Source organism: Panthera leo, chromosome C2 (genome assembly GCF_018350215.1).
Source record: "Panthera leo isolate Ple1 chromosome C2, P.leo_Ple1_pat1.1, whole genome shotgun sequence".
In the NCBI taxonomy this organism is placed as follows: domain Eukaryota; kingdom Metazoa; phylum Chordata; class Mammalia; order Carnivora; family Felidae; genus Panthera; species Panthera leo.
Window position 1 is genome coordinate 66,687,086 of NC_056687.1, and position 22,044 is coordinate 66,709,129.

General features: G+C 33.5%; 1 protein-coding gene across 6 annotated transcripts in view; it reads left to right on the plus strand.

The window, feature by feature from the left end:
• STXBP5L (syntaxin binding protein 5L) overlaps positions 1-22,044 on the plus strand; it is a 382,439-nt gene that overhangs the window by 252,252 nt on the left and 108,143 nt on the right. For all 6 annotated transcript variants that reach the window (XM_042955305.1, XM_042955304.1, XM_042955306.1 and 3 more), the window contains exons 15-18: positions 13,995-14,035; positions 17,400-17,617; positions 19,335-19,504; positions 21,400-21,525. In XM_042955305.1, the coding sequence (XP_042811239.1) occupies positions 13,995-14,035; positions 17,400-17,617; positions 19,335-19,504; positions 21,400-21,525 (555 nt within the window). The remainder of the gene's footprint in view (positions 1-13,994; positions 14,036-17,399; positions 17,618-19,334; positions 19,505-21,399; positions 21,526-22,044) is intronic.

Genomic DNA, 22,044 nt, shown 5'->3' on the forward strand with positions numbered 1-22,044 from the left:
ATGCCCTGTACTCTAGTTGAACTGTGCTTCTCAGTCATACTTACTTCAGCTCCAGTATGGAAGGCCCCTCTGCCAGAAGACCAGCACAAATCCCTGCCCACACTGTCTCCCAACAAGAGAGTTGTGCAGGTCCTCAGTTCCAAAACAGGTGGTGACAGATCTCATTTCACAAGCAGACAAAACCAAACCTAGTTAAAATTTGCCACAGACGAGGGACCAAACACAACTCACAGCAGATAAGGAGAGCCTTTGCAGCCTGCACGATAAAGCAGCCAGAATACAACAGTAGAGTGCCCGCAACACATGCTGGAGGCACTCTCTGAAGCACCAGGCCCTGGTCACTACACTATCTCTTCTTCATAAAGCCGTTACTGTCAGGAGCAAGAGATATAACTGGATTTTCTAACACACAGAGGAAAGCAGAGACTTAGACAAAATGAGAAGACAGAGGAACTTATTCCAAATGAAAGAACAAGATAAGGTCATATCCAGAGACCTAAATGAAACAGATATAAGTAACATGTCTGATGGAGAATTTAAAACACTGGTTATAAGGATACTCACTGGGCTTGAGAAAAGAATGGAAGACATCAGTGAGATCCTTACCACAGAGATAAAAAAGTTTAAAAAGAATCAGAAATGAAGAGTGCAATAAATGAGATTAGAAACTTGCTTTATGCAATGAACAGCAGACTGGAAGAAGCAGAACAAATTAATGACCTAGAAGACAAATTCATGGAAAGAAATGAAGCTGAACAAAAGAGAGAAAGAAGAATTATGCAAAAAGAGAATAGATGAGGGAACTCAGTGACTCCATCAAATGTAAGAACATTCATATATAGACATCCCAGAAGAAGAGAAAGGAGGCAGAAATTTTGCTTGAAGAAGTAATAGCTTAAAACTTCTCTAATATGGGGAAAGAACAGACATTCAGATCCAGGAGATACAGAGAATTCCCATCAAAATTAACAAAAGCAGGCTTACACCAAGACATATTGTAATTAAAGTTGCAAAATGTAGTGATAAAGAAAAAAATCTTAAAAGCAGCAAGACAAAAGACATCATTAACTTACAGGGGAAGACCCAGAAGACTAGCAGAAGATTTCTCAACAGAAACTTGGCAGGCCAGAAGAAAGTGGCATGATACAGTGCAAGTGCTGAATGGGAAAAATACACAGCCAGAAATACTATATCTAGCAAGGCTATCATTCAAAAGAGGAGAGATAAAAAGTTTCCCAGACAAACAAAAACGAAGGGAGTTCATGACCCCTAAACCAACCCTGCAAGAAATATTAAAGGAGATTCTGAATGGAGAGGAGGCACCAAAAGTGACAGTATAAATGCAGGAAACACAAAAGCAGTGAAAATGAATATTTCTGTAAAAAATTGGTCAAGCAACTCACAAAAAATGGATATAATATAATAACACACACTTAAAAACATCAGGGGGAGAGAGGAGAAAAGAATGGTTTCAAAATTAAAAGACCATCAATTTAATGTAGATTGCTATATACAGAAGAGGTTATTAACAAGCCTAATCTAACCATATATCAAAAATCACCAATAAACATGTAAAGAATAAAGAGAAATCCAAATCTATCACTAAAGAAAAATCAGCAAAATATGAGAGAAAGACAAGAAAGGATCAGAGAAAATCAAAACAACCACAAAACAAGTAATACAATGGCAATAAATATGTATCTATTAATATTTACTTTGAATATACATGTACTAAACACTCCAAGTAAAAGACATAGGGTGTCAGAATGGATAAAACAAACACCAAGACCCATCTATATGCTACCCACAAGAGACTCATTTTAGACCTACAGGCACCTGCAAATTGAAGATGTGAGGATGGAGAAACATTTATCATGCAAATGGATGTCAAAAGAAAGCCAGAGTAACAATACTTATATTGGACAAATTACACTTTAAAACAAAGACTGTAACAAGGGACAAAAAAAGGGGGGGGGGGCACTATATAATAATAAAGGGGACAATCCAGCAAAAAGATACAACAGTTGTAAATATTTATGCAACCAACATGGGAGTGCCTAAATACAATAACAAACATAAAGGAACTAATCAATAATAATAATAGGGGATTTTCACATCCCACTTACACTAATGGACAAATTTTCTAAACAGGAAATCATCAAAGAAACAATGGCTTTGAATGACATATTGGACCAGATAGACTTAACAGGTATATTCAGAAAATTACTTCCTAATGCAGCAGAATATACATTCTTTTCAAGTGCACATAGAAGATTCTCCCAAATAAATCACAAATTAGCCCCAAAACAGGCCTCAACAAACAAAAGAAGACTGAAGTCATACCATGCACCTTTTCTGTCCACAACTCTATGAAACTAGAAGTTAACCACAGAAAAAAATCTGGAATGATCACAAATACGTGGAAGTTAAGTGACATGATACTAAACTATGAATGACTTAACCTGGAAAATAAAGAAGAAATAAAAACTACATGGAAACAAATGAAAATGAAAACACAATGGTCCAAAACCTTTAGGGTGTATCAAAGGCAATCCTAAGAGGGAAGTATATTGCAATACAAGCCTACCCAAGAAGCAAGAAAAGTCTCTATTTGACAACCTAACCTTACACCTAAACAAGCTAGAAAAAGAACAAAGCCTAAAGCCAGCAGAAAGAAAAAATAAAGAGTAAAGCAGAAATAAATGATATAGAAACTAAAAAACAACAGAACAGATCAATGAAACCTGGAGTTGTTTCTTTGATAAAATAAAATCAATAACCTCTAACCAGACTCATTAAAAACAAAAGAGAAAATACCCAAATGAATAAAATCATAAGTGAAAGAGGAGAAATAACAACCAACACCACAAAAATACAAGCTATTGTAAGAGAATATTTTGAAAAATTATATGTAAACAACCTGGGAAATCTGGAAGAAATGGATAAACTCCTTGAAACATATAAACTACCAAAGCTGAAATAGGAAGAAATAGGAGACTTGAAAAGACTGATAGCCAGCAAAGAAACTGAATGAATAATAATAAAAAACAAAGTCCAAGACCAGGTGGATTCACAGGGGAAATCTACCAGACATTTAAAGAAGAGTTAAATACCTATTCTTCTTAAACTATTCCAAAAAGTAGAAATGGAAGGAAAACTTTCAAATTCATTCTCGAAAGCCAACTTTACCCTCAATTCCAAAACCAGATAAAGACACCACAAAAAAAGAGAAGTACAGGCCACTATCTCTGATACACAAAGAGGCAAAGATCCTCAAGAAAATACTAGCAAACTGAATCCAACAACACGTTAAAAAAATCATTCACCACAATCAAGTGGGATTTATTCCTGAGTTGCAAGGGTGGTTCAGAATTCACAAATCAATCAACATGGTACATAACAATAAAAGAAAGGATAAGAACCATATGATAATTTCAATAATGCAGAAACAGCATTTAACCACAACATTTATTCATTATTAAAAATCCTCAACAAAGTAGGTTTAGAGGGAACTTCCTCAACGTAACAAAGGCCATATATGAAAGATCCACAGCTAATATCATCCTCAATGGGAAAAAACAGAGCTTTTCCTCTAAGATCAGGGACAAAATGAGGATGTCCACTCTGGCCACTTTTATTCAACATAGTATTGGAAGTCCTAACCACAGCAGTCAGCCAACAAGAAGAAATAAAAAGTATCCAGATTGGCAAGGAAGAAGTAAAACTTGCCCTATTTGAAGATGACATTATACTATATAGAAAACCCAAAGGACTCCACCAAAAACTCCTAGAATTGATAAACAAATTTACTAAGGCCACAGGATAAAAAAAATCAATGTACAGAAGTCTGTTGCATTTCTATAAACCCATAATGAAGCAGAAGAGAAATTAAGGAATCCATCACATATAAAATTGCACCAAAAATAATAAAATACCTAGGAGTAAACCTAACCAAAGTAGTGAAAGACCTGTACTCTGAAAACTATCAAACACTGATAAAAGAAATTGAAGATGACACAAGCAAATGGAAACACATTCCATTTTCATGGTTTGGATGAACAAATATTGTTAAAATGTCTATTCTATCCAAAGCAATCTACACATTTAATGCAATCCCTATCAAAACACCACCAGCATTTTTCACAGAGCTAAAACAATCCTAAAATTTGTATGGAACCACAAAAGACTCCAAATATCAAATGTAACCCTGAGAAAGAAAAACACAGCTGTGAAGGCATCACAAATCCAGACTTCAAGTTATTTTACAAACCTCCAGTAATCGAAACTGTACAGTAGCAGCACAAAAATAGATATCGATCAATGGAACAGAATAGAAATCCCAGAAATAAATCCACAATTATATGGTCAATTAATTTTTGACAAAGCAAGAAAGAATATACAATGGGAAAAAGAGTCTCTTCAAAAAGTGGCATTGGGAAAACTGAACCACTTTCTTATATCATTCACAAAAATAAATTGAAAATGGATTAAAAACCTAAATGCGAGACCTAAAACTGTAAAAATCCTAGAAGAGAACACAGGGAATAACTTCTTTGATGTTGACCATAGCAACTTCTTTCTAGATATGTCTACTGAGGCAAGGCCAACAAAATCAAAAATAAACTATTGGGACTACATCAAAATAAAAACTTCTGCACAGGAAAGGAAACAATCAACAAAACTGGCAGAAATTTTGCAGAATATGAGAAGATATTTGCAAATGACATATCTGATAAAGGGTTAGTAACCAAAATATATAAGCATCTTATAAAACTCAACACCAAAAACACAAATAATCCAATATAAAAATGGACAAAAGACATGAATAGACATTTTTCCAAACAAGACATACAGACGGCCAACAGACACATGAAAAGATGCTCAGTGTCACTAATCATCAGGGAAATGCAAATGAAAAGTACAATGAGCTATTACCTCAGACCTGTCAGAACGGCTAAAATCAACAACAAAAAACAACAGGTATTGATGAGGATGTGGAGAAAGGGAACTCTCTTGCACTGGTGTTGAGAAAGCAAACTGGTACAGACTCAAAAAGTTAAAAATGGAATCACTGACAATCCAGCAATCACAGAACTGGGTATTTATCTAAAGAAAAGAAAAATACTAATTCAAAGTAAATTAATTGATGTTTATAGCAGCATTATCTACAATAGCCAAATGATGGAAACAGCCCAAGTGTCCATCAACTGATGAATGGATAAAGAAGATGTGATACACACACACACGTACATACATACACACACAATGGAAAATTACTCAGCCATCAAAAAAGAATGAAATCTTAACCATTTGCAATGACGCATGGAGCTATAGAGTACTATGCTAAGTGAAATAAATTAGAGAAAGACAAATACCATATTATTTCACTTATATGTGCAATTTAAGAAACAAAACAAATAAGCAAAGGGAAAAGAGAGTGAGAGAGGCAAATCAAGAAACAGACCCAACTATAGAGAACAAATTGATGGTTACCAGAAGGAACCTGGCTGGGGGGAGGGAGGCGGGGGTGGGGTGGGGGGGAGGGATGGGTTAAACAGGTGATGGGAGATTAAAGAGTGCACTTATGATGAGCGCCTGGTGATGTATGAAGTGTCGAATCACTATATAGTACACCTGAAACTAATCATACACTGTATGTTAACTAACTGGAATTTAAATAAAAACTTGAAAAAATAAAAGAAATTACATGACATTTAGAGTTATTACAAAACTATAGTGACTAAGATTGTGTGTTGATGGCAGAAATATAGACCCTGCCAGACAAAGCTGAACAGACTAGAGAGTCCAAAAACATATGTCATGTATAAGATAACTGATTTTTTATGAACATGACACTCCAAAGTAGTGAGGAATGGATCTTTTAAAAAAAATTATACTGCTTAATTGGATATTCATATGGAATCTGTCTTTACCACACATCATAATAAAAATATGTTCAGGTAAATGATAGATTTAAATGCTATAGGAAAACAATACAGCTTCAGGAGGATAATAGAGGAGAATATCTTTTTGATGTTTTGGAAGATTTTGTAAAGAAAATACAAAATAGCACTAACCAGAAAGGGAAAATTTTATAAATTAGATTACATTAAAATTAAGAACTTTTCCTCAAAAGACACCATTAAGACACTGAAAATACCAGTTACAGGGAAGACTCTTACATTTTGTGTAAATAGTGAAGGGCTTATATCAGATATATAAATAATTATGATAAATATATGAAAAAGACACAGTAAACTCAATAGAAAAAATTGGCCAAGAGACCTAACAAAGTAACCAAATGGTCATAAGCATATGAAAAGGTGTTCATCACTTTTCAGAGTAATGTCAATTGAAATCACAATAAGATAACATTGTACATACCCATCAGAATGGATAAAATTTTAAAGAGACTATCAGCACCTTTTCCTCATGATGTGGAACAACTAGAAATCTTTTATTATTATTAGTTTATTTAGTTTTGGGGGTGAGGGGCAGAGAGAGAGGGAGAGAGAATCCCAAGCAGGCTCCATGTTGTCAGCGCTGAGCCCAACACAGGGCTGGATCCCATGAACCATGAGATCATGACATGAGCCAAAACCAAGAGTTGGACACAACCAACTGAGCCACCATGTACCCCTAGAACTCTTTTAAAGTGTTAGTGGGAGTACGAATTGGTTATAGCTTCTTTGGAAAATTCTTTGGCAGCACCTAAGAATTCAGGTGAGTCCACTGATTCCACTCCTAGATATATATCTAATAAAAATCTGTATTAAGTACTCCAAAATAGAGTTTTCAAGAATTTTCAGAGCCACACAATTTGTAATAGTGCCAAAATAGAAACAACATAAATATTTAACAATACTAGAGTATATAAATATGCTGTGGTGTATTCATACAGTGGAATTCTAAACAGCAATTTTTAATATGAAATTTATTGTCAAATTGGTTTCCATACAACACCCAGTGTTCATCATTTTTTAATCTGTTGTTTCACACTGTAACACAAATCAAGTTGACGTTCTGACATGTATTAAAGTAATACATATTATTGACTGAAATCAACTAGACTCAACATAGTTGTTTCCATTTATAGACGCTTCAAAAACTGGTAAAACTGATACAGGGTGTTAAAAGCCAAGACAGCGGCAACCATTGGGAAAGATGTAGAAATAGTGATTGGAAAAGAGAATTTAAGGGGTTTTAGATGATGTTCTGTTTTTTAATCTGAGTGATTAAACAGTTGTATTCATTTTGTGATGCTTCATTGTGGTGTGATTTTATGATTTGTACTGTATGAGAGTTTTAACTAAGTAAAAAAATTTTTTTCAAAATATCAGGAAGTTACATTACTGAAAATGAGAGAGTACTGGTTTCTCCACTAAAAAATGCTTACGTTGGCAAAATCAATTTTTTCAGAATTCTAGAATCTAATAGAAAATTTATAACAATCAGGGGAATGCTTAATGAAGACAGAAGTTGCTATAAAATAAGTCATGGAAATGTAATGTATACCATGGTGGGTATAGTTTATAATACTGTATTGTATACTTGAAAGTTGCTAAGAGAGTAAATCTTCAAAATCCTCACACAAGAAAACAAAATATTTTTAACCACCCCCACCTATGGTGATGGATATTAACTAAACTTATGGTAATTATTTTACAAAATGTACAAATGTCTAATTATGTTGTACACCTGAAACTAATATAATGTTAAATGTCAACTATATCTCATTTCTTTAAAAAGCTGCTGAATTTTGTTAAGAGACCGCATGATATTTTTATCTTACTCATTTACAGTTAACTACTGGTGGCCATGAAGATAGCACCCTGCATTCTTCTTACATAGCTTTCTGGTGCCAGAGGGAGTAATAAATACAGACCTTCTTTTCATAGAATGGTAGTTGTACCTGACCTGTGTTTTTACCTGTTTGGTGACTCCCTGAAGCATTAGCTCAAGGGCTTACCTTTGTTTTCCTTGCCTCAGTGCTTTCCTGGGGTTGAAGTGGCTTCCTGGAAGGCATTTATCTGAGTAATTAAAGGCAGATGTACCAGCTGCCACTTACCTGGGGATAGGGATAACAAGCTGGGGCGAACAATAGATTGTTTATACTCTTGGAAAGAATAGGCTGTATAAGAAGATAGATGGGGGGAACAAAGGTTTTGTAAAGCTCCCACAGACACTGCAGAATCTAGATGTCTATATGCTGCCTACAGTTGGATACATGCTAAGAAAATACCTGAGAAGATTCTAAGTTTTCCCCTTTGGATTAACTTTAGGCACCATGCAGACAGTAATTAAAGGCTAATGCAGAGTTGGAAATAACCTGGCTATTATTGCAGCAGTTTCCTAACACAGAATCAACCTGTGCAGACATGGAAAGGATTTATTATTGTTGCTGCTGTTGTTTGGCTATAGTCATTTAATGAAATTGCTGTGAAATCACTAGGTCACCAGTAAGCTAACGGAGCAGAGTTTTCAGAGGCCAAACACAGTGAAGGATACAATCTTTTGAAAAACTGTTTACGTTATGACTTTTCTAAACTAACAGCAAAAACTTACAACAAGCATCAACAGAAAAAATTGGGAAGGGAGAAAAATCTAATTTTCACAGCTTCCTCATTAATGCTCAAAAGTTCAGCTTTCAACAACAAAAGACACAGCATACAAAGAAACAAGAAAGCATGGCCATTCAGAGGGGAAAGAAAATAATTTAACTGAAACTGTCCCTGTGATAGCTGACATTTTACGTACTATACAAAGATTTTAAGTCAGCAGTCTTAAATATGCTTAAAGAACTAAAAGAAAACAAGGATAAAGAATTGAAGGTAATCAATTAAAGAATTAAGTCTCACTAAATAGAGAGTATTAATAAAGAAAATTTATTTTAAAAAGAAACTAAATAGAAATTCTGGTCCTGGGGGTGCCTGAGTGGCTCAGTCAGTTGAGCTCCCATTCTTCATTTTATCTCAGGTCATGATCCAGGGTCATGGGATTGAGCCCCTGTTGGGCTCCATGCTGAGCATAGAGCCTGCTTAAGATTCATTCTCTCTCTCTCTCTCTTTCTCTCTCTCTCTCTCTCTCTCTCTCTCACTCTCGCTCTCTCTCGCGCTCTCTCTTGCTCTCCTACCCTCTCCCCGAGGCTTCCCTCCCCTCCCCGCATGCTTTCTCTTTCTCTAAAATAAATAAATAGGTAGGTAGGTAGGGAGAGAGAGAGAGAGAGAGAGAGAGAGATATTCTGGTGCTGGAAAGTACAATAACAGAAATGAAAAACTTACACGAGGGATTCAGCCTCAGATTTGAACAGGCAGATAAAAGAATACATGGATTTGACCTTACATGGTAAAAAGGGTTATAAAAGAATATTATGAACAATTGCATGCTGACAAAGTAAATAACCTAGATGAAATGGATAAATTCTGAGAAACTACCAAAACTGACTCCAGAACAAATAATCTGAACAAATTTGTAACAAGAGATTGAATTAGTAGTCAAAGTCTTCCTTCAAAGAAAAGGCCAGGATCAGATGACTTCATGGTGAACTCTACCAATTGTTGAAGGAGGTAACACCAAATGCTTCTCACACATTTTCCAAAAACTAGAAGGGAACACATTTTAACTCGTTCTTTGGGGCCAGCTTTACCCTAATACCAAAGCCAGACAAAGACATCACAGGAAAAGAAAACTATGCAACAATATTACTTATGAATATAGATGCAAGCATCCTCAATAAAATACTAGCAAACACAATCCAGTAGAATATTAAGAGATTTATAAAATATGATCAAGTGGAGTTTGTCCTAGGAACACAAGAGTGTTTCAATATACACAAATCAATGTAATACCCACATCAGTAAAATGGAGGGAAGAAAAATAAGGTTATCTCATGCAGAAAAAGCATTTTACAGATGTCCCTTTCATGATTTAAAACCACAACAGCAACATTCAGATAACTCAGTGACTTCCTTATTGGAATGGAACTTCCTTAACCTGGTAAAGGGCATTTTTGCAAAACCCACAGATAACATCATATTCGATAGTGAAAGACTGAAACCTTTCCCTCTGAGATCATGAACAAGACAAGGATCCCTGCTTTTGATACTTCTATTTCATATTGTATTGGAAATTCTATCCAGAAGAGTGAGGCAAGAAAAATAAAAAGCACCTACAGTGGAAAGAAAAAACATTAGCTCTATTTGCGGATATCATAATCTTATATATGTATTAGTGTGTTTTTGTATACTAACAATGAACAATCCACAAAGGAAATTAAGAAAGCAATTCTATTTATAATAGCATCAAAAAGTAAAATAAAATACTTTTTGAAACAAATTTAGAAACAAATTTAACCAAGTAGATGAAAGGTTTATACATTAGAAGCTATAAAACATTGCCAAAAAATATTTTAAAAACACAAAAATAGAATGACATCCCATGTTTATGAATGTAAGATTTAATATTCTTAAGATAATAATATAGCAAAAGTGATGTACATATTCACTACAATCCCTATCAAAACCCAATGGCTTTTTTGCAGAAATGAAAATGGTTATCCTAAAATTCATATGAAATTGCAAGTGACTCCAAATAGACAAAATGATCTTGAAAAAGAACAAAGTTGAAGGACTTACACTTCTTAATTGTAAAGTTTCCTCCACAGCTACACTGATCAAAACAGTTTGGTAATGTCATAAGATTAGAGATATAATTTAATGAAATGTAATTGGGATTCCAGAAATAAAATCATACATCTATGCTTGTTTTTTTAAACAAGAGTGCCAAGACAGGAGAAAGAATAATCTCATCAGCAAATGTTGCTAGGAGAACTGGATACCCACATACAAAAGAATAAAGTTAGACATCCACCCCCCCCCCCACCAAATCTATAAAAAACTTCACAAACTCAACACAAATAAAAACAACCAAGTTAAGAAATGGGCAGAAGACATGAACAGACATTTTCTCCAAAAAAGATGTACAGACACAGGAAAATACGCTCAACCTTGCCTATCATCAGGGAAAAACAAATAAAATGTACAATGAGATATGACCTCACACCTATCAGAATGGCTAGAATCAGCAACACAGGAAACAACAGATGTTGGCCAGGATGCAGAGAAAGAGGAACCCTCTTACACTGTTGGTGAGAATGCAAACTGGTGTAGCCACTCTGGAAAATAGTATGGAGGTTCCTCGAACAGTTAAAAATAGAACTACTCTAGGGGCGCCTGGGTGGCGCAGTCGGTTAAGCCTCCGACTTCAGCCAGGTCACGATCTCGCGGTCCGTGAGTTCGAGCACCGCGTCAGGCTCTGGGCCGATGGCTCGGAGCCTGGAGCCTGTTTCCGATTCTGTGTCTCCCTCTCTCTCTGCCCCTGCCCCGTTCATGCTCTGTCTCTCTCTGTCCCAAAAATAAATAAAAAACGTTGAAAAAAAAAAATAAAAAAAAAAAAAAAATAGAACTACTCTACAACCCAGCAATTGCACTACTAGGTATTTACCCAAAGGATACAAATATACTCATTTGAAGGGACACATGCACCCTGACATTCATAGTAGCATTATCAACAATAGCCAAATTATGGAAAAAGCCTAAATGTCCATCGACTGATGAATGGATAGAGAAGATGTGGGGGGTGTGTGTGATGGAATATTATTCAGCCATAAAAAAAGAATGAAATTGTGCCATTTGCAGTTACACGGATGGAGCCAGAGTAGATTAGGCTAAGCGAAATAAGTCAGTCAAATAAAGACAAATACCATCTGATTTCACTCATATATGAAATTTAAGAAACAAAACAGATGAACATAGTGAGGAAAAAAGAGAGAAAAACCGGAAAACAGACTCTTAACTATAGAGAACAAACTGAGGGCTGCTGGAAGGGAGGTAGGCAGGGGCATGGGCTAAATGGGTGATGGGTATTGAGGGCACTTGCGATGAGCATTGGGTGTTATATGTAAGTGAAGATTCACTAAATTCTACTCCTGAAACTAATATTGCACTATATGTTAACTAACTAGAATTTAAATAAAAACTTGAAAGAAAAATTTGGACCCCTACTTCATACCATATGCAAAAATTAACTCAAATATAAGGAAAGGCTTGAATTTATAGCTAAAGCTATAAAATTCAAAAAGGAAGACCATGGGGGAGGGGAAGGGGGAAAAAAAGTTACAGAGAGGGAGGGAGGCAAACCATAAGAGACTCTTAAATACTGAGAACAAACTGAAGGTTGATGGGAGGTAGGGGGAAGAGGGGAAAGAGGGTGATGGACATTGAGGAGAGCAGCTGTTGGGATGAGCACTGGGTGTTGTATGGAAACCAATTTCACAATAAATTATATTTAATTAATAAATAAATAAAAATTCAAAAAAGAAAACAAGGTAATCTTTCATGACTTTGATTATGGCAGAGATTTTGTAGATATTACACCAAAAGCATAAAAATAAAAGAAAAATATAGGTAAAATGGCCTTCATCATTAGGTGAAAAGACAACAATGAGTTGGAAAAAATTTTCAAACCATATATCTAATAGAGTTTAGTTTTCATAATATATAAATAACTCTTAGAGCTCAACAATAAAAAGACATTTTTTAAATGAACAAAGGATTTGTGTAGACTTTTTCAAAAAAAGATATACAAATGGCCAACAGGCACATGAAAATATGCTTAACATCATTAGTCATTGGGGAAATGAAAACAAAGCCACAATTAATTGTGTATACCACTTCACACCCACTACAATGGCTAAAAAAATTTTTAAGAGGAAGAAAAGCAAGTGTTGACAAGGATACAGATTAATTAGAACCACATAGTTTGCTAGTGGGAATGTAAAATGGTACAACTGATATAGAATATGGTTTGGCAATTTCTCAAAAAGATAACTAATTATCATATAACTGAGCACTCCCACTTTTAGGTATATACAAAAACTTTTACATGAACGTTCATAGAAGCATTATTCACAATAGCCAAAAGCTGGAGACAAATACTTTTCCTGTATTTATTGAGATGACCATATGGTTTTTCTTCTTTAATCTGTCAGTATGATGAATAACAATATGGTGTTTGATTTTTTTTAATGTTTAACAAGTCTTACATTCCTAAGATAAACTGCACTTAGTCATGATGTCTGATCCTTTCTATATGTTTTTTATTTGATTTGCTAAGATTTTGTTGACAATTTTTTCACCTATGCTTGAGGAATATGGTTTTATAATTTTATTTTTTGGTTTTGGTAGTCAGGATAAGGCTGACCTCATAAAATGTGTTGGGGTTATTCTATCGTCTTCATTTCTAGAGGAGTTCTTATAGAATTGCCATTATATTACCAAATAATGATACCATTCTAGATAGGTTTAAGGATTTGCTTTTTATATTTTGAAACTTAAATTTCACTATGACATTCACTTCAAAATTATTTTAATGTAATCAGAATTAACTCAGGTATTTTTTTATTGAGTGTGAACAATTTTTTTTAACTTTTTTAATGTTTATTTATTTTTGAGAGACAGAGAGAGAGTGTGAATGGGGGAGGGGCAGTGAGAGAGAGAAAGACACAGAATTTGAAGAGGCTCTAGGCTCTGAGCTGTCAGCACAGAGCCCAACGCAGGGCTCGAACTCACAAGCTGTGAGATCATGACCAGAGCTGAAGTTGGACACTTAACCGATTGAGCCACCCAGCCACCCCAAGTGTAAACAGTTTTATATAAAATATATTGTTTATTCAGGCCAGTTTTCATTGTTCTCTATTACACATAAAAATATTCCTACAGTCAAATCTTAGTAATTGTTCTTTTTTCAATTTAGATTTTAGTGCATTGTTTAAAAAGTAAACCATTGTTATGAGCTTAGAAATGCTTTAGCATATATTCATTCTCACTGGAATGGGATTTTTTAAATCAAATTTTGTCAATACCTCTTATATACAGTTAGAATGCCTATAATTTTTGAAATTTACTATAATTAATGCTAATGTATTTCTCATCTAGTCATGCAGATGGATCAATAAAATTTTGGGATGCTTCGGCAAGTAAGTTTTAAGTCTCTTGTTCTATAACAGAAAACCCTCAGTTAATATTTACGCAGAGCCATTTGCCACTTTTTACTTTGGATGATTAATATTTCAGATACAGTTTTAGCATATGTATATATAGCTGTGTTATAAAAATCCATTTCCTATGTTGGGTCATTTTAAAGTACTATCTCTACTATACTTTTCCTTTATAATATTAACAGATAGGACTGAAGTCTCCATCAGCAACCTGTTGTATTTACAAAAGGTAAGGTACATTGAAAAAACTACCATACTTTGTCAGATTAACTCTATTGAAGGAATTTCCTTCACCTCCAGCTCTGGTCCTAGAAAAGTTCTTTTATCTCACTAGTCTTCACTTTTCTTTTCCATTTGTCTATGAAGCCCTATGTGAATAAAAAGAAGTGATTAGATAAATGTAAAATTTCTTTTAAAATTTTTGAGAATTATGTAATTTAAGGAATAAGGTAGGCTGCCTCAGTGTTGAAGGGCACGCAAAGATATTTCAGAATTGATTGTATCTGTATATATCCTTCATAGTACTTTTATTTACTAAATCAGATAAATGAATGCACATATTTGACTATTAGGTAAACAGTATGATAAGAACTGTAAATGTAATAGAACTCGAATTCTGTTTGTTATCAGAAATTTGTGATTTGTTTGAACCAGGTAGATCCAGAAAGGGTAATTTGATGGGGTAATACTTAATGTGAGTTTGGGAAGATATTTAAGATTTTAATAGGAATAGGAGGAATAGAGTAAGTGAGCGAGGACTCAGTTTCTGAGGATGAACAACTAGCAAGATGAGGACTATAAGAGAGTGCTGGAGGTTTGAATCTTGTAATTATACCAGGAAATCCAGGCAAAAATGTCTAGCAGGTAGGAAGAACAGTCAAGAATGGAAACTAATGAAGAGGCAGTGTAAAAGTGGTATTTGAAGCTATAGAAGTAAACAGCTTCTGAGGAAGATTATGATAAACACAAAAGCAGAGGGAAGAAGGTTGATTATTGGTTATACTCTTAGCCTGCAAGCTAGAGTCTTTCAGCAATGGAGCAAATCATCAGCAAGAAAAAATGATTAAAATATTTAAAACCACGAATTTTGAGGCCCCTTTCTGAACTCACACAATAGAAATCAATGGCTCAGGGAGAAATTCCACAGGACAAAAGATTTTCTTTGGATGGACTTTTCTTGTAAATCTGACCTTGTTCCAAGAACACAATTTTATAGTAACATCCCACCACCTCAAATTCACTCCTTGGCATCTAAAATGTGAGAAGACACTTTAACATCCTAGTGATTAGAGTATATGCCACTCTTAAGCATGCATAATATTTTAAGAGGTTAATTTTTAAATATTTTATCCCATTCAAAACATATTATAAAGGCTTGCAGCATGTTTAATATTTTTACTGTAATTATAGGAACATATTTCCAGTTTAATGGATATCATTGAAGAAATTTCACTTAGTTTGTCAATTTTGTGGAATACTGTCCAGTACAGGAAGTGAGGTTATACTGAATTTGAATAATTGAGTTTATGTTTTATGTGTATTAGTTTTCAATTTGCTGACTAACAAATTACCACAACTGAGCAGTACTTACATATTATCTCACATTTTCTTTGTGTCAGGAATCTGGGTACAGTTTAGCTGGGTTCTTTGCTCAGGGTTTCCTGAGACTGCAGTCAAGGTGTTCGCTAGGGCTGCAGTTTCATCTGAGATTTAGAATCCTCATTCAGTCTCATGTAGTTGTTGGCAGAATTCATTTTCTTATAGTTTTAGAACTCATGGCAACTTGTTTTATTAAGGCTGGTGAGGGAGTGTCTCTCTAACCTCAGAGAGGGCACCAGTTATGTCAGCCCCATTAAGGATAATCTCTGTTAATTAACTCAAAGTCAACTAATTAGGGGCCTTAATTATGTCTGTAGTATCCTTTTAGCATTGCTATGTCATATAAAATAATCATGGGAGTGATACCCCATCTGACATAGAAGCCAGGCTATAGCATCTGGTATAAAGCCTTACCCATTTTAAAAATGTTTTGATTTGACGTAATTTTAGACTTACAGAATAATTGAAAAAAAAATACCATGAAGTGTTATATAGCTTTTAGCCAGATTTTCCAAATGTCAATGTATACTACATTTGTTTTTCCACCCTCCTCCCTCTCCTTCTTCTCCATATATTTATATATACTTACAGCATTTTGTAACCATTTCTGAGTTGCAGATATGATGCTCCTTTTACATTACATGCCTCTAAAATACTTCACTGTATCTTTCCTACAAATAAGACATTCTTTTACATAGTCAAATTACAGTTATAAAAATCAGAAGATTAATACTGATGGCAATACAGCAATACCTGCTAACCTCCAGGTCTTACTCGGTTTTCACCAATTGTCCCAATAATATCTTTTATAATAAAAGAAAATTGAGAATTATTTATTGCATTTATCATCTTTTGGGTTTTCCTCAATTTGGAATTGTTTCTTAGTCTTTATTTCATTTAATTGATATTTTTGAAAACTCAGGCCAGTTATTTTGTGTAATCTTCAGTTTGGGTTTGACTGAAGTTTCTCATGATTAGGTTCAAATTATGCACTTTTGACAGAAACTCCCAGATTTTCAGAAATTTTCTTAAGGATCTTTTGTAGAATCAGAGCTTTTTATAGGGGAGTTCTTATCAGGGTCTAAAATGGAAAAAATATTCCCCCAAATAAAAATTCCTGAAAACAATTCACAAACCCAGAGTTTTTAAAAATTATAACTGATCCTTTTCTAATACAGGGCCACTCAGAAAAGATTCTTTCTAAAATAATTGCAGATTATTGGGCTTTCAATACTACTAGGTAGTAAATTACAAATGTTTCTCATCTTAAGGATTGTCTAAGAAATTTGTTGGGAGAAGAAAACCCTCTATGAATAACATCAACCTCTCATGTAGCAATCAAAGGGGGGAAATTGTGAAAAAGGATTAAGGGGTCTCCTTTAGGAGAGAATTAGGTTTAGTATTTCCATTGTCACCTTTTTGAGCCCCAATATTTTTATCAATAAATAAGGATAAAAATACTTCATTGGACTTTTCTGAGGATCACATGAGACAATGCATACAAAGGACCTACAAATTCATTGGTATATAGTATATGTTCAATAAATGTTTATTTTTCTCTGGAGTCTCCCTTCAGCTAAACTATGATAAGAGTTCATGACATTGAATGCTTACTAGTTAAAATATAATTTATTTTGTCTGCTTGGATTCTATTTTAGTAGTTTAACAAATACACTGAAAGAGTTTAACAACATCTAAGAATTAAGTTCAAATTAGAAGATAACTATGCTTCAATATCTTGTAGTAACTCTGCAGATGCTGTATAAGCTAAAAACTTCAAAAGTGTTTGAAAAACAGAAGGTAGGAGAAGGAAAACCAACATGTGAAATTGTAGAGGAAGATCCATATGCCATTCAGATGATTTACTGGTGTCCAGAGAGCAGAATATTCTGTGTATCAGGAGTCTCTGCATATGTCATAATTTATAAATTCAGCAGACATGAAATTACAACAGAAATAGTGGTAAGTGATTTAAAATTTAATGTTCATAGCTAGAGTTATTAAAGCAATTATCATATATTTTGGCTAGTGCTTGATATGGTCTTAAGCCATCAAGACTGATGTATTTAGTCAGTAATCCAATTCATAGGATTTTAAATTATTCTTGTTACTTATATAACTTATTAAAAAATAGTTTGGCTTAAAATGATGAAAACAGTTCTGTATCAAAACCTTGTATTTTTAGATAGGATGTATTCTGTCTGTATAGAATTTATACAGACATTTGTAGCTTTATGCATAAATGTCAAATTAATGTGGGCTTTGTTGTATATCTTTATTAAAATTTTTTAGTTTGCCTTTTCTTGTCAATTTTTAATTTCTGTACAGCGACATTTTTATAGGATGGAAATAATTATGAGCTACCTTACCTAATCTTAATTTTAAACTAATCAAGTAATTTAATTGTTCTGATACTCTCGTGGGATAAATTAAATCTAAATTAAGGCATCTATAGATAATTGGCCATCCCTACTGAGTCCATTTTACCATTTTATCAGAAAATAAAGATTATCTACTAAACACCTGTGTATAACTTTTTACCTCAACAGCTAAAATTAAGTATTGCCCTGTTAAAGTATATTAGTTAAAATCCCAGCCTTTGGAGTCAGATAAGTCTATGTTTTAATTCTAGCTGTACCAGCGAATAGCTATACGATGCTGAGGTCACAAAGATCCAGTAGTCAGTAGTAGAGTCTGAGTAAGACCCAGTTTCATCACTCATGTAATTTTCTGTGCAAATAAAATAGAAAAATGGAAAGTAGTAATAAACTACAAATGATAATGAAATTTCATAAGGTTCTTATAAGGATTATATAATATCATTAGTATAGTGTCTAGGTATAGTTGACAATAATTGGTAATGGTTACTGTCACTAGAGAGTTTTTTAATTTTAAGATAATTATAACAGTCATTTTGATAATATTGCTATATTCACACCCCATAATGACATTTTATTAAGCAACTGTTTTCAGCCTCAAAGATCCTGATTTTTACATTGTAAAGCAAATGTTTGTTGTAAAATCGATTTTAATTAAAGCATAGAATGTAATCATAAAGTACTTAATTTTTAAACATTTTTAGATTTTAAAAAAAGGTTTTGGATCATCTTTTATTCCAATACAGTTTATCAAATGTTTTTTAATTAAGCAAGCTAATGAAATTAAGAGCTGAGCTAATGAAACAAAAATTAGAATTTATTTTGGGAATGTTTTACTGAATTTGAAGGCAAAATTGAATGGTTTTTTTAAAACTAAAATCCTTGTACAAATAATTTGTGTGTTATGTATGTGTGTGTAAACACATCCAGTTTATTTTATTTACTGGAATAACTGACCAATTTCTCCTTTTACTATATATGGAGTTGTAATTTATACCTTTATCTTAGGAGTATTTTTTATGTAAAAACTGTATCTTCACTAGTAGGTATTTTTCTTATAATTCTGAAGAATTAAGAAATATTTTACATTTTTTGTGAGTGCCAGTGACTGTTCCATGTATTTAAATACAAATACTGAAATACCAGTATTTAAATCAATTTGGGATATCTCAACTTTACTATAAATTGAAATTGAACTTATTAATCTGAATAAAACAATAATTACAAAAAAGTTGTCAGGTAATTTAATGTGGTTACTTATTGTTATGACTTAGGTTAAATTAAAACTTGATTTTTTTAAGTCATTAGAGGTACGACTTCAGTATGATATTGAAGATATTACAACCCCAGAACCAGAAACAAGTCCTCCGTTTCCAGATCTCTCATCTCAGCTTCCTTCAAGGAGTCTTTCTGGAAGTACTAACACTGTGGCTAGTGAAGGAGGAACAAAGGACAGTATCCCATGCCTCAAGTAAGAGTTGCTACCAAATTTTAAAACAATTTTACATATTAATCATATACTACTTTGAAACTGTACAAAATAAAATTATTCTTCTCTTTTATTAAGTTGTTGTCATTGATCTACACTCAACCAAGGAGTGCTGTGGTCTTTTCTTTGAATATCTATGAAGAGGGCACAATATTTTTATCCTTTATTATGAAGGCATTTATGTTCTTCCCAGAAAGATCATAAAGAAAATATGGCTTTAATAGAATGGGAACACATATGGCAGGGAAGAAACTTGGCCAGTTGCTTGGTATCTCCCAATTCTAAAATCTTTTAGGGAATTTCTTCAGCTTTCTTGGAATAAAAAAAAAACCCCAATCAACCAGACAAAAAACACTACAAGAATACTACTACAAGAACACTACTACAAGAATACTATGTTAGAAAAAAGGATTCCTCTCATGATTGCTATGATTTTGCTAAAATAATACTTTTTTTTACTTTTTAACTGATAAGAAGGTGAGATTTAAACAAAAAGTAGATGAGGGATTTACCTGAAATGTATCTTGTAGAAGAGTATTCCAGGCGGAAGGAATAGATAGAACAAAGGCTTAAAGTGCCTTGCATATGAAGAGGTCAGTGTAGCTAGGACAAGGAGAGCAAGCGGGGGTTGGGGGGGGGGGAATAGCAAGAGATGAAGTCAGATAAGTAATAGAGAGCCAATTATAGGCCACTGTAAGGCCATGGCTTTTATTCCTAATTAAATGGGGACTCATTACAGGGTTTTGAATAGAAAAAAGACATATCAGTTTTAAATTTTATTTTTCAAATTATTTTTTTACATACCATTTTATTTTTAATTTAAATTTTAGTTACTTAACATACAGTGCAACATTGGTTTCAGAAGAATTCAGTGATTCATCACTTACATTCAACATCCAGTGATTAAATTTTAAATTGATCACTTTGGTGGCTTTGTCGAAAATGGATCTTGGGATGGAAGGGAAAGGTAGAAGCTGGGAGACCAGTAAAGAGGCTATTAAATCTAAGCAGAGATGATGTTATGGGCTGACAGATTCAGCAAATAAAAATACAGGATACCCATTTAAATTTCAATTTCAAATAAACAACAAACATTTTTTAGTATCAGTATATTCCAGACACTGCATGGGACATATGTACAGTAAACAAAATAAACAAAACAAAACATAAAACCTATTTATTGTTTATTTGAAATTCAGATTTAAATGGGTGTCTTGTATTTTTATTTGTCAACTGTAACTAGGATGGTCACAATAGAGAATTAAAAAATGGTCAGATTCTGGGTATATTTTGAAGGTAACATCAACAGAATTTGATGATTGATTGATGTGAGGTACAAGAGAAGGATATTAGCATGACTTTTTTTTTTTTTAACTGAATAACTGGAAAGATACAAGTTGCTATAAACTAGAATAGATAAGGCTGCAGGTCAAGCAAATTTAGAAGGAATGAGCAGGAATTTGGGTTTTGGATATGTTCAACTCTTAATTTGGGTGGTAGATGAAGTCATTCATATTGTTATGCATTTATAACTTAATATATGTAACAAATATTTCATAAATATTTAAAAACTTTTGTTAAAAAAAGTAAATAATAAAAATAATTTAAAATACCATCCTCAAAAATTAAGAAAAGGAAGGGATAATGGCCATTTGAAGTTGTGGACTTGACTGGTTAAAAAGCTATTTAAAAAACTAAGCAATTTTAAATAATTTGGTATATTCTGAGAAAGCTAGAAGACACTGTCCACCTGTGTACTTCCCTCAATGTGTGGTATTGTATATTTCTGTAGAAAGATGCTATGTAAATTCTGAAGAGAAGCATGGGCATACTTATTTAAACTGTATGTGATAGAACTACTTTTTTCTCTTTTTTAGTGTTAAGACACGACCAGTGAGGATGCCTCCAGGGTACCAAGCGGAACTTGTTATTCAGTTGGTGTGGGTGGATGGTGAGCCTCCCCAACAGATTACAAGTCTTGCTGTAAGCTCAGCATATGGAATGTAAGTAGCTAAACATTCTAATTTGTATTATTTAATATGTTTGATATAGTGAGATGTTTCTTTTAAAATACTTAAGTCCTAAAAATGGAAAGAAGGCTTTACCTAGATTTTTACTTGATTGAAAATGGTATACGAAAAATAATAACTTATATACAAACTATGATTATTTGTTCTTGCTTGAAGTCAGACTTGTGCTAGCATTTCCACTTTTAATGTTTGGAGGTTGTTAGGATGTTATTACACATTCTTTTTTGTTTTTCTATTTTCTATCCTTTTTCTCCTTGTGTTTCAGTTTGGATGCTTTCTTCTGACTTGTCTTTTTGAATTCACTAATTCTCTCTTCAGTTGTTTATAATCTTATGGTAGATCCAGCCATGGAGTTCAATTTTAGTCATTTTGTTTTTCAGTTCTATACCTTTCATTTGATTCTTTTTAAAGCTTCTTGTTATCTTCCTAAATTATCACTCTTGTCCTTCATTTCCTTGAACATGTTGAATACAGTTCCCTCAATATGTGTTT